Source organism: Larimichthys crocea, chromosome III, assembly GCF_000972845.2.
Source record: "Larimichthys crocea isolate SSNF chromosome III, L_crocea_2.0, whole genome shotgun sequence".
NCBI classification, from domain to species: Eukaryota; Metazoa; Chordata; class Actinopteri; family Sciaenidae; genus Larimichthys; species Larimichthys crocea.
In genome coordinates, this window is record NC_040013.1 from 19331877 (window position 1) to 19344823 (window position 12947).

The 12947-nt window shown below is 39.0% G+C and overlaps 1 protein-coding gene across 1 annotated transcript; it reads left to right on the plus strand.

Moving 5' to 3' along the window:
- Positions 1-354: 354 nt before the first annotated feature.
- nkx1.2la (NK1 transcription factor related 2-like,a) lies at positions 355-3850 on the plus strand. Its single transcript, XM_019269285.2, has 2 exons — positions 355-1115; positions 2741-3850. The coding sequence occupies exons 1-2, from the start codon at positions 899-901 to the stop codon at positions 3346-3348; spliced, it is 825 nt and encodes a 274-aa protein (XP_019124830.1). The 5' UTR covers positions 355-898; the 3' UTR covers positions 3349-3850.
- The last annotated feature ends 9097 nt before the right edge of the window (positions 3851-12947 follow it).

A 12947-nucleotide genomic window follows, 5' to 3' on the forward strand; every position in this document is an offset into this window, starting at 1 on the left:
TGGATCCTTTAAGTCTGTTTAAAACACACATCCTTATTTAGTCTAGTTAGTTTTAGCAGGGATTGAGGGTCATAAAGCAGTAGTTTAGTAGTTTAGCTGCCACAGCATCTAGAATGTTAAACAAAATATCTTCATAATACCTGGAAATAATCACCACCTGTGTACTAAATATTATATCTATTATATATAAACATCACTTGAAGTACTTGTAAGAGTTTGATTTACTTTTTCAGTTACTGCATATCTACCAACATCTGTGCTTAATAATTACTGATCGCTAAATAGAGAGAATTACATTTCACTCAATTCTTACATTTTAATACATGGAGTTTTGATTTACACTGATAGGAATCGTAATGCTGCAACGTTCCCATGAAGAGCCAGCAGTTTATAAGCAGAAACCGTTTGGTTTCGATTAGGAGAAAGTTTTTCTGTGGCTCAGGGGACACGAAAATCCCCTTCATGACAGTAACGCATCTAAAAGAGTCCAATTTGGGGAGACAGGGCGATCTCTGATATGGATCAAGTGCCATCTGTGCCCAATTTACTCGCAGGTCGTGGATTATTGAATTTAATGATATGGGTGATTATCGACGAATGCTTTGAGCCCATTAGGTGGTCGTGTGAAACACTAATAGTGTTTGTGTCACGTGTCCGGTTGAGAGTCGGGGGGGACAGGCGCTTTAAAGACCGCGCTCCGGTCATCTCATTCAAGCTGCGAGACTGACAGACAAGAAGCGGAGGAGCCAAGACCACAATCCGAGAGATCATCACCACCTATCCGGTTTGATGAAGCTTGAAGACGAGAAGTAAACTATGAGAAGTTCCTCTTCTCACGCGTAATTACGCACATCAGATCCCTTTTTTCCCCTCTTCTTTTTTTTTCTCTCAGCAAAGGATGCTGGACCCCAAGGACTGTGGAGTGACAATGACGTCCAGTCATAAGATTTCCTTTTCTATAATTGATATTTTGGATCCGAAGAAATTCAACAGCAAAAGGGCAAACGAACTTTCCATCGTCACCGAGAAGTTTCCTGTGCCAAATGCAGTGGGAGCAAGTGTGGAGTCGGACAGCACTGCAGGTGGAGACTTCAGAGTTGAGCGCATGGAAACAGGTAGAGAAAACAGAGAATTTGAGTCTATTATTCAGCCTATAGATCAAATGTTCACGTGTTTGCTTTTGTTAAATACACATGCCAATTTTTATTTTATTACCACCCAGACATATTGATAAATGTGTGTATATATATATATATATACACTGCCACATCTCAACATTGAAAAATAAGAGTGCATGAATTAATTAGGCTAAATATTTATTGTAAAATCTTGCAATTAAAACTTTTTTTCTCTTCACTGCAACACCTGCAAGTGAGGCGATATTTTCTATCAGATTTATTGTCATCTCTGTATGACCTTCCCTTAATTTCCAAGGCTGCGTTTCCTTTCAAGAAAGCCACAAAGGCTTGCTCCCAGAGCCCCGGCGTGTGATTGGCACAGGGACAGGCAGGCTAGATAATTGTTTAAATCGTCCCATTGAGGATGCCTCTGCGCGCTTTGATCGATATCCCATTACTGCATCCTGCATATCTCCCTCTAGCACCTTGCAGGTACAAACTTCACACCCCATCCATGTCTGATCCTAAATATCGTTCGATTAAAACTTCCCTTTAAATAGATGACATTTATCGACCCGGCAGCAAATATGAAACTCCATTAGCACGTCATGGCTGAGGTGGCGGAGCTGGATTTAGACGGGATTTCTTTCCGCAACATGACATTTGAGGCGCTGTGTGGTTTATAAATTATTTAAGGATTAGTGACCAAGTCTCCCCCTCCTCTGAATCATTGCCCCGTTCCGCTCGAGCGACCTCCGGATCCTAATCAAACACTTTACAGATGTCAACTTTAGGCCTTCTGTTATATCTGGTATTCAAAGTGCAGCTCAAACAGGACAAAAAGGATAGAGCATGGCTCCACAATGAAGAAGAAAAAAAATCTGTGAGGCAGGTGTGGACTTTGACACGACTTGTGTCTTGTCAGGAGCTGTCCTTTCAGCACTGCGACCATTTTAGACAGCTTTTAGGCTTTTTTGGACTATCACATCAAAAGGTCAAATCAAATATTACTAGCTACCTCTTCAAAAATATGGTTTAATCTTGCAAATAACCTAAAATATTCAGCCAGTTAATCAGTTTTAAGAACCATCAGCAAAGCCTTTTGTCATCCAGAGAGGGCCTTTAGTTTCACCCCTAAATAGTGGATGCTGGATGTACTGGAAATGAAATAGTAATAATTATACACTATATGTTAGATGCTGAATTTGCTGCATAGTATAAATCAAGATAGGGACAGATAGGGACAGAAGAAAAGAGAGGCCCCTCTCCCAGGATGCCCCAACAATTTGTTCTTAACCTTTGACCTGAAATCTCTCCCTTAACCACGTCAAAGGAAACACACACACAGGAAAAAAAACACTGTACAGGGCTTGAGATACCCTTTCTTACATGACTCTCTTACCATATTTTACAACACAATCATCAACACTCCTGACAGCTCTTTGGTTCTTTGGTACCCCTATCCAAATATCCTTAAAGTCAGGATGGACCAAAATAACAGCTAGCAGGCCAAACAATTATCTTGATGTAAAACATATATATGTAATAGTACAAGCATTAGGATATAACTATGCATCTATGTGCAGACACCTCATGAGTTAACTCCTTTCTTGTGTCTACAGTGGAAGAAACAGGAGATGAACACTCTGCAGCCTCCAAACATCATGCAGTTGATGCTGACCCCCTTCTGCTCTCCCCACCGGCTGAAACAGAGGCCCGTCTCACCGGGGAGCAAGACGATGGAGGGTCAACGGCGGTCACCTTGCAGGACCCCTCACCGCACAAGCGGCGACGCCCTGACCAGGCCTGCGCCAAACCACGGCGCGCCAGAACAGCATTCACTTACGAGCAACTGGTCGCTCTGGAAAACAAGTTCCGCACAACTCGGTACTTGTCCGTGTGCGAGAGACTAAACCTGGCCCTGTCTTTGAGTCTGACTGAAACTCAGGTGAAAATATGGTTTCAGAACAGGAGGACCAAATGGAAAAAGCAGAACCCCGGGGCGGACAGCACCTTGCAGTCCGGCTCTAATTCTCTTGTCAACGTTAGTCAAAACCCTCCCACGTGTGGGTCAAGTCCCGCCAGCTTCCACCAAACTTTCCCTAACTTCAGCTCTGGGAATGTGATCTTCCACACAGCTGGTGTTCCGCTTTCTTCCACTGGAGGGCTCCTGCATCCCTTCATGTCTAGTGGTTTCGTCCAGCCGACTTATTTTAATCCACACCTATGAAAGAAGCCAAGACTGACATATTGCAGCTGGTGATACTTTTTTGGGAACAAAATAACTTTTCAAAGCTTGAACTTGTTCTGCTCAGAATCATTGTAACTTAATGTCATGTCATGTTTTACAGACTGAGGGGAAAAGGGAGCATCTTCCTTATGAAACTCAGAAAAAAAGCTGTTGACTGTCTTTAATCTTTTGTCATGAACTTTTTCCAAAACGCCAAATACATGACCTGTGACTGACAACTATTTAAACATTAGTGCTCCTCCTGTCAAAAGACTGCACCACTATGCACTGATTGTCTGTCCTTGTGTCTGCTGAACCACCTGCTCGCACCGTGCATTTGACAGCTCATACAGTATAATTTTCTGCATCTGTGTATTGCCTTACATCTCAAACTGTGGCATATTGCAACCATCCAATAGCCAGCTGTGTTTCTACCTCTCACAGGCTTGCACAGCTTACGTCTGTTGCCATTTATACCACATTAACAGTGTAACTTAATTAAAAAAAACATCAAACATCTGTGTGTGGCTCATGGATTACAAAGTAAAAACATTTCAAATGAGAATGAATTGCAGAGCTTTTCCTTATCCCTCTTAACATTAATTTGGTGAAACGTTGCAACAGTAATAGGTTTGTAATAGTGGTATATCACGTCCTTGTTAAAGGGCCCAGCGGAAATTACTTACAGTAAAGACTGAAGCATCTATTAGATCAAGTCTAATATTTAAGTCTTTTTCATCAAGTAAAATTTTGAATACTCCACTGAATACTATAAGTTACTATACATATCTACTATACTACAGCTCAGAGGTAAATGTTGTACATTTACTTTGTAGATAAACATTTTATATACAAAACAGGTGATGAGTTTATATATGATACACTTGATTAAACTCTGGAGCAGTATAAATCCAAGTTAATAATCCAAGTAGTAGTATAATATATAGTACCACTTTCTAATAAAATTCTGTTTTAAAGGGTTAAGCTGTACTTAATGGCTTTATTAATGATAACTATGATAGCTATATATGTATATAGCTATAAGCAATTAAGAAGAACATGTTTTGGGTTGCCATGTTGTGTAAAATCCTCGTTCAGGGACATTTTCTTTGTCTTTAGGTTTTATTTTTTGGCCACTTGAGGGCAGCAGAAACAAGAAGAAGACAAAAACGTGTTAGCAAAGATTTGTTCATTTACACATGCAGCAGTTATAAGGAGCAACATTATAATTCATGAGGATGTGCAGTAAGTCCAATAGTCTCTAAATACCTATCCTTTTAGTGGTTAAATGCTGCACCAGCTAGTTGATAACTGCGTCTGTCTGTGTGAGCTGAACTCACTATTATAAAGAAGTGACCTTGATTTAACATTGTCTACTGATACATTTTAATTGTAAAATACTGGTTATAGCTGCTTTAAATGTATCAGAAAGACCTGTACAATGGACATTCTGGAATAGGTCACATAGTATTTGGATCAAAATCTACATGATTATTAAGAGAAGTTGATCAATTATAAATTGCATTTGAATTTGCAGGTAAGTGACCAACTTTCACTGGTGAGTTATTAGAGAGGGAGAACCCAACGATCCTTTATTAATTATTATTACTTTATTACTAATTCATTCCACTTACTAACATGTATATCTGCACATACATGACTTATTGGAAAGGGAGGATTGATGATTTGTTGTTATTACTATTGGTTTATGGGTGGGTTATTAGACTGACCTATAAAGCATTAGTAAATAATTTAATGAAAGCTCACTAATGTCATTTTACAAATCTTTTATGAAAAGTGCCTCATTAGAAAGTGGTAATATATGAATGTAAAGTAATACAAATGGGCTGAGTCATGAGTAAGGATCTACTTTTTTACTAAAGTAGACTAAAGTACATTATACTACATTTGTACTTGAGTAAACTTTTGAATGCAAAGCTTTGTCTTAATGCTTTGCTCTGAATAATTCTTCCTCCTCTAGTTATACTATACATTTCACTTACATAATACAACCACACAGTGTCACCATTTCCTCTCTTTCTTTCTATATCATCTCAGTTTATATGCATACACGACTAGTGGAAGAATAGACTGACTCCATTTATTGTATTTATTATTTAGTATATCATGATCATTAGTGTCATCTGTTTTAGGACTTATTTATCCTTTTGATTCACTAATTTTAAAGAATTGTTCCAATGTATATGTTTATATATGACTTTTAAAGCTATATTTGATGCTGTTCACAAGTAATCTTGTTTTATGATATTGGTCCGGTGTGTTTTGGTCTTGTGTGTTTTGTGGTCTAGATGTAATGTAGACTTCCTGCTAATTCACTGGGGGTAGTTGTATGGTTTTGAGAAATGTGCTCTTCTCTTACGCCTAATTTAAATCCATTTCTGCCTCCATGTGAAGTGCACAATTGATGTAACACATCCACTGAGACAGACAAAATAAAGATTTGGCACAACAGCTATAGGTAGCCGGGATTATCAGTGCAGGCCCACAGCAGAGGACCGGGATAGGACAGCTTCAAACCCACTGTCAAGCATGTGTCATTAGTTGACATCTTTCAAGAGTGTGTTTTGCTTTCACTACTTTGATCTAAAATACACTGGTTGAATTGGCTGCTTCTGTCTATATCTGCAGACAGTGAGTTTGCTGCCGGGAGAAGAGAAAGGAGAAGAGCTGACTGAGAATGGCTGGTAGGCAATTTTCTCCTGACATCAGTTTGACGGTTAGAGGGCTGACAAGCATCCTTCAATTAGATGGAATTTTCTCACTCCTGTCAAAACCCGGCCAATGTCAACCTGTCGCTGAGGTTCAGGTGTTAGTGTAGCTGCGTTTTTTTCTCTTTCCCCTCTTTCACATACGAATACATTCACACACACTTACAAACATGCACAACGCGCATTAATAAAAATTGGTTATCCTTCCATTTAGATCTGTTCGTTCTGACTGATGCATATGAATGTCATTACTTTTCATTCTGCGATACTTTTTATTCCAACACATCCTGGCACGCAGCTGAAAAATTTGACAGTTTTGATCAATACGCTGGAAAATCCAGCATAAGGAACCCATTCCATATTTTGGCTTGAGGCAACTGTTATGTGACGATGTGATGAATAATTTTGCAAGGTATCTGAGGGGGGTCATTAAGGTCTGGGTGAAGAGAGCGCTTGTTTAAAATTCATGTTGGAGAATGCTCTGGGACAAGGTCAGATGTTAATAGTAACAGTGCTTTTGTGTGCACACAGTGGTATGGGGAGAAAATTCCATCGACATTCCCTGTTCAGTGTACTTTTTTTTTTTTTTCAGAGAAACATGTGGGAGGTTTGAATAAATAAAAGCAAGGCTGAGGATTTCCTGCTATGTTTGTTTGTGCTATTTTCAGTCCTGGTGGTCCACAGGGATGAGCGTCGGTTCCTCTGAGGTTCACAGGTCAGATAAGGAAGAGTGGGTGGTGGAATGGGAGGTGAAAAGTGATATAGAAAGAGAGGTTTCCAGGTAGAACTGTGGTTTGTTGTAAGTGTTTTATAAGGCTACAGACATGTGTACAGACTGAAAACAACCAGCTTCTGATTCCCTCTAATAATTGATGTAACATGTTTTTTCTACCTTGATCTTTCATTTATAACTCTACTTATGACTCCACTCCAGAAAGATATGCTTTAATACTGATTTAATCCTGAAAAGGTCAGGTGACCTTTATTCTTATTTTATCTAAAACAGCTTGAATTTGCATTAACACTGACACATTAACACATTATAAGGCTGGCACTTTTGAGCAAACAGTTGACCATTTATGCCTCCAGCAGATAAATCATTCATCATTGGTGCTTTAGTCGTATTTGTGTCCACCTGATGAATGCAAGTCCAATATTTACTCACCTTTTAGCCCTCTTTTTGTTCTATATCAACTTCTCTGAGAATTATATGGCTGTTAGTTAAATGATGCCTTACGCTTATCAGCTAGTAGATAACTTTGTTTGGTCCCGGGCAGGCTGCGTACAGTGGGTTCACGAGAGGTTTTTCACTGAAAGCAGCTACTTGCTGGAAATGATGCAGATGAGAGCTGCAAGACTGAACCAAAATCTTAACGTTGCTGGCTGTAAAAACCAAAACAATGAGCTGAAAAAAGGTTAAAATGCTTCATGGAACTGAGAAAAAAATCAGGGAACAGCTGGTAAAACTACATTTATTGTGTCCAACCCTCTACCCTTACCCTGACACTAAACCTGCTAACTCCATGTCCACTTACTGTTATTAACCAGGACTTTTAACACACCTGTGAATATTTGTCATGGAAGTATTTTATCATAATGATCTTGACAATGATAACTGAGCAAACTCCATCTACTGAGAAAGGTAGTTTTAACATCCAAAGTATAATTTCTATTGTCCAATCACATCAACTTAAAACACAAAAACTAAAAACATTAATTGCGATGAATAAAGCAACACAACATTTTAACCATACATCATCCAGAGCAGCTTTTAAAGATGATCCGCAGAGCTGGTTTATTTATAAGCAACAGCGGCAGCAGTTCAGATATTTGCACCAACACACATGCACACACAATGCTACTGGTTACTATTGTCATACATTTTCATTGGAGTGGGGTTTTCTGAGTAAAGTATGTGGGCTGCACTGTCTGGTTTTGTGATCTTTAACTTTTAGAAATGACTGATTTCCTTCTACATGCTTCAGAATACTGCAGAATATAACAAGCAAGACAGTTCAACAGATACAAGATCTGGCAGAATTTAAAGATAAGGATTAAAGATTACATTAAATATAACTCTGAGCTCATTATCTGAAATATCTGAATTGTGTGTTTGACCCAAGAAAAAAATTACCCAAATCACTGTGAAAGTGCTCTCCTGAAGACAGCCTCAGATTTTCGATATTAATGTTTAACTCTAACGCTGTCAATTTAAAACCTCTCCAACTTCATGAACAGCAGAATCAAGTAAGCATGTACTCCATGGATATCTGTTAATCTGCTGGAAACATTACTGCTTTGCTGTGAGTAATATACAGACCGAGAGGAAAAAGGAATGACAAGAACGCACTGATATGTGATCCTGGAGAGTTTGCAGACATCCTGCTTTTGCTTCAGCTGTTAGAGGGTTGCTTGACATGTCTCGTAGATGCTTTGTATTTCAAATGCATCCTCCAGCACAGCAGGGACCCCGGCCAGGGCAGGAGGAGATAAAACTGATTTCGTCAGTACCAAGCGGCAGTCAGTCTGCAAAAGAAGCCAACTTGTAATGGTCTTTTAATCAGCTGTAGAAAGTGTAAGTCAGGTTGAGGTTTAAAGAAGGGGGGGTGAATCCCCTGAGGTTTGGGGTTTGACTGTTTGGGAATTCAGATGTGAGCTATACTGTCCTACCTCATCTCTGGGTCAGTTCAATGACAAACCTGGGAAGTCATACAATTTTAAACGGCACCATTACCATAGCGAGAATTGTTGAACCTCTTTTGCAGGATGGTTTCATACTATATGCAGAATATTTACATTTCAATTGTAACACCAGCTGTTTCCTTCGGTTAAATCCTCAAGGCTAAAACACAAATTACCCAGACGTCAGACAGCTACTGTGTTTGAGAAGGGAAAAAATGCCAAATGCTTGACAATCCAAATGCTCCCCTCTGTTTGCCTGCAGTCTGTCATCATTTCAACTGTCTTCTCCAGCTGTTACCCACCATTAGGCAATAATGTAATGAAGTGAAAACTCCAAGTGTTAAGTGAGTAAATATCCTATTTTCCATATTAATTATTAAATCGGTTAAATAATTAAAACCGTTTCCTTAGTGTAACTATTCAGTTTTATGTTTTTGTCTTTATATTTGCCTGAGAGAGTGTAGCACTTTCAGATTCTCCAAGAAAGTCAATATTCTGTCTCATTGAGTCTGGCTTCGCCCTCCCTCATTGATTTCTTCCTTCCATGATAAACAATGTGGTTTTGATGAAGCAGTTTCAATATAGAAGTGCATGCAAAAGTGAAAAAAAAAAAAGTTGCCTGTGTTAAAAGTGGCAAAACAATTAAAGTGAACCAAATTGAGCTCCTGCAAGAGCAATTATGATTTAAGAGTTTGACGTCAGGCCTAATCTGACTTCAGGGGAAATATTTGGATAGGTTCCCAGTCAGGGTTTTGCTCAAGAAAGTCCGGAAATGGCGTGCCAGTGTATGAGTGATGTCTTGGATAAATCTCAGGCAGGCAATGACGATTAAGTTCATCTGGTCCATCTTTTTCCCTCCTTCACAAACCTTTTGACTACACGCTCTCAATCTTTGCACATAGGCCAACATGGACGCACTGATATGATTACAAGACTGCTGGCACAGGTGCTGAGTCCTAGATGAACACAGATTTTCCAGAGAAAGGGCTGTATGGCTCGGGAAATGGGTGTGATTTAATCTCGAGTAAAATGTGGGGGGATTCCACATCATTGAATCAACTTGAACTGTGAGAGCTGAGAGGAGTGTGTTTCACATCATCACTCTTAGAAGAGTCTGTCCTCTTCATATAAAATCATTCTAACATCTGATCGACTTGGAACAGTGAAATCGTCTGGTGAATCCAAGTTGTAGTTCTGTGATAAATTGTGTGAGGCCTTATGGAGTGGTTTCAGAGAGAATAAATATTATAGATCCTAAAAAAAAAAAGGATGCTCAAGCAGAATCTGGGTATCGATGTACCTTCTGGTCAAAACAATGCAACAATAGTTACGAGTCCTGCAATAATTTGTAAAACTGACAGTCTGTTGAATATTCTCTTCATGACTCCTCGTCTCAAACACTGCAGCTTTAGCAGATGTGTTGTTTCACTGATCTGAAGCGTTCAAAGGTCAGCTGTGCTAATAACACAGAGGACGACAGAGTGTTGTTAATTACAGTCTGCCTCAAAGTCAAAGACCGCGGTGCTGCAAGAGAGCTCATCCTCCCTTGTGTGCACACATGCCCATATCTCCAACACACTCATTAGAGGACATTACCTCGCAATGGCTGCTGTGTGAACTGATGGCAGTCTAATGAACTCTGCTGTTAGATTTGAGAAAGAGATACAACAGTCTGTCTGCCTCGTGCACAGATTCTGCAGAGCTCAATTTCACAAACATAAATTAGGAGACCCAAGCCTCTGTTTACTGTTAAAATCCTGATGCCTGTGTGCTAGACAGCAAACACTCCAAGGTGAGCTGACATCCATATATTTAACTCAGATCGGTGGAGATGGAGGCAGCATGCAGAGAGGAAAATTTCAGATTTTTTAATGAGCTGGGTTTTCCTTCAAGGATCTCCAGTAACAATATAAAAAGACTTTTTACCTTGTGGAATACTTTGACAGGTCTTTGAAGAAAGTATCAACTTTCCATAGATGATAGAGGTGTGCAGTGTGCAGGCCTGGTATATTTGGTAGATACCATATCGTAGGTGAATGCATATCATAAATGTACTATTTTCTATGAGCGGGCACAGAAGATTAGAAGGACTGAAAGTAAGTGAAATTAATAAGCCTTTGTAAAAACAAGTCATAGTAATCACCTAATACTATGCTACAAATGCAGTTTGTTAAAGTTAAAAAACCACAATATTAAGCCAATTATGACTCAGTAGGAATAAAAAGAAACATGACATTAAACACTCAAAGCAAAATAGGTGTAAAGTCATAATTCATAGTTTAAAAAGCAGGAACCCGCAATAACTAATTTGTTTTGCCCCTCGGGGACAATAGAAACAAGTTGTGACAACATCAACATATCATCATCTTTTGAGTTATTGTAATATGCTGTTGGTAATTTACACACCCAGCAGTTATAATTCATTTGGAGTGCCTTCAAAACAAAATGCCTCTCAAATCTTTACATATGTCCTTACCTGTTTTTCTGACAATACAGAACAGCACTTACAAACAAACGGTCATATCATTTATTGGCTTAGTACTGACACATTTAACCCCAGCTTTATCCCTCCTTTTTTAATGCAGAGTTCATGAAGTGTCTCTAGTTCATTACAGGTCACGGCTACACCCATCACTGTTAACCGTACAAGGTGGTTTTCTGGCAATCTCTTTTTGTTAGACATTCAACAGAGATTAGCTAGCTGTAGTGCCAACCATTCACTGTGAAGACGTGGGAGGCCCAGCGCAGCGCTGTGAAGTGAAGCCAATGCTGGGAAATGCCAATGACTGCAGTTCCTCAAACAGCCACTTGAGGCTGGCTACAGAACATGTCATTCTCCACCAAGGTCCAAGTTCACGGCAGAAATAAACATGTTTACAGCCTGGTACAAAAAAAAAAAAAACGTGTTTGGTCTCTATAGCTAACTGTGCTGAGTGTTTTCCGTTCGGTTTATATTAATGCTTAAAGTTATGCATAATTAACAACTTGGCTGCTTTGACAGACAGGTGGTCATTCAGCCTGCCTGAAGTCCACTGACATCCAAGTCCAAGTCAGAGGGAAGATGGCAGCACCCAGAGCTTCACTATACGGCTCCTCAGAAACCTATGGGTGACGTAACGGATATGACATCCATATTTTAGACTGCCAATGGGCTGTTCTCACCACAGCTGTCTGCTGTGGTCTAAGTGGAGTGGAGCTGTGGCATCTTATGAACTGACTATAGTTTACTTACTCAGGACTTCTCTATATATACTAAACTATGTTTATACATTTTTCTGTTCATAGCTTTTAACCTGTTACACAATTTCCACATTAATTTTTTTGTTTAGGAATGTGTACGTCTATTTATATATCTTAACCTTAATCTATACATTTCTTATGCTTTACTTTGTTTCTGTTTTATCTAACTATTTATACATTTTAATGTTTTTTTTATTTTGTTTTAGTTAGTTTAGTTTAATCAGTTAATATGCCTTTGGTTTGTCATCACTGCACCCCTTACTGGCGCTTCCTCAGTTTGTGTTGTGCTTCTGTTTATAATGGGTTGTTGGTTTATGAAGCACTTTGTGTTACTGTTTACATGTATGAAAAGTGCTATATAAATAAAGTCTGATTGACTGATTGACTTAACATTAGTGTAAGTAGAACATTTAAGTAAGTAGAATTCATTTTATTTACAGAAAATTCATCTTCTAGAAGAAGTAAGTCAAAGTGCATGGGCAATTTATTATTAAAAAGCAATCAATCACAACAACAGATGTAAATTTCGTCACTGATTGCTGTAAATCTGTTCTGCTTCACATGTAGTGTGAACGGCTGACTGACATGGGAGCATTTTTCCGTTCCACTTCGTGTTCTTCGTGTCATACTGTGCAGTTCATCCTAGAAAATCCACAAATCTCATCATTGTTGTGCAAGAGGAAAGGTCATGGGATCACAAGTTAAATGAGTCATTCTGTGGGAACATTAATGTCTGAATTAAATTAATGGCAACCAGTTGAGTATTTGTTGGAAGACCTTGCTGCTATTGGTGTCTCTGGAGTGATAACATCATTTAAAAATATGTTTGAATATGAGCACATCTATCTAATAACATAAACCACATCAGATCAAAACTGATTCAGGTGACTCTGTGGGGAAATCTATCAGTTAGACTCCATTTATACATACGGCTTGTGCATCTCTGCG